The 1000-nt window shown below is 61.3% G+C and overlaps 1 protein-coding gene across 1 annotated transcript; it reads right to left on the bottom strand.

Moving 5' to 3' along the window:
• Window positions 1–36: 36 nt before the first annotated feature.
• SDRG_01102 (hypothetical protein) lies at window positions 37–1000 on the bottom strand (the record flags this gene model as incomplete). Its single annotated transcript, XM_008606615.1, has 2 exons — window positions 120–1000; window positions 37–46 (listed from the first exon to the last, which is right to left on the bottom strand). The coding sequence occupies exons 1-2, from the start codon at window positions 980–982 to the stop codon at window positions 37–39; spliced, it is 873 nt and encodes a 290-aa protein (XP_008604837.1). The 5' UTR covers window positions 983–1000.

Below are 1000 nucleotides of genomic sequence, written 5' to 3'. Positions count from 1 at the left end.
TGTTGCTGCCTTGCAGCTGCTGCGTGAACCAATTTGTCAGAAAGGTCTGGTGGCCACTTGCGTTAAAGTTGGCCCACCAAAAGTCGTTGGTCATGGCGTTCGACGAGAGGTAGATATACGTGAAGCTGCCGCCGACAGACAAGAGCACATAGATGATGCCAAGAACCGTCGTTGTCGTTCGTCGACGCTGCGTGGCTGGGATCTTGGTCGTTCTTGCTTTCGGGTGCAAAGATGTGAGCTGCAACGGGTTGAGGCGCACGAATTGCCAGAGGTTGACATGGAAGAAGCGGTGCCGGACCGGAACGATACCAGCGAGGAGCGTCGTCGTCGGGTCTTGAAACCACAGCGGACGCGCAGCCGTGAGGAGAAAGATCTGAGCGGCCGCGGGCAGCAGCTCACTTTGGCGGCATCGGGGTCGACACTCGGCGCCGCACCAGAGACGCACGAGCAGCCACGCGCCGAGGATGCTCAGCAAACTCAGACAAAGATAGAGAATGAGGCGCTGTGCGCTGCCAATCTGCACCACGCCACCCGAGCACGTAGCGCGAAGCCCCAGCTGCACGACGCGGCACGTCTGCTGCACGTGCATGGATGCTTCGAAGGGGCATATGGTTTCCCACAGTACAAAGACCCACCACGACGCGATGGCGCTAATCGGTGCATAGAGGCGAGCGTGGCTCTCGGCCGTTGGCAAGAACAGGTCGACGACGACGTACGTGATCCAACTCGCTTCGCTGGCGAGCACCATGACATCGAAGGCCGGACGCGGCTCAAACACGAAGCGCGCGATGCTGTCGTCCGCGACAAAGGCGACGGGCGACGTCGAGAGCACCGTGAGCGCGACGACGCCCCGCAAAAGGAGGAACGGGCGACCGACCCACGTGGGACTCGCGACGCGGTGAAACGCAACGAGGTCGATGCCGGTGACTTGCAACTTCTCGCGCATGGCCGCCGCGAATACCGCGAGTGCGACGAGGGACATGAGTGCGCTCGAGTACAC

Source organism: Saprolegnia diclina, assembly GCF_000281045.1.
Source record: "Saprolegnia diclina VS20 unplaced genomic scaffold supercont1.3, whole genome shotgun sequence".
NCBI classification, from domain to species: domain Eukaryota; phylum Oomycota; class Saprolegniomycetes; order Saprolegniales; family Saprolegniaceae; genus Saprolegnia; species Saprolegnia diclina.
The sequence above is the reverse complement of the archived record's forward strand: the minus strand, read 5'-3'. Positions and strand labels throughout refer to the sequence as shown.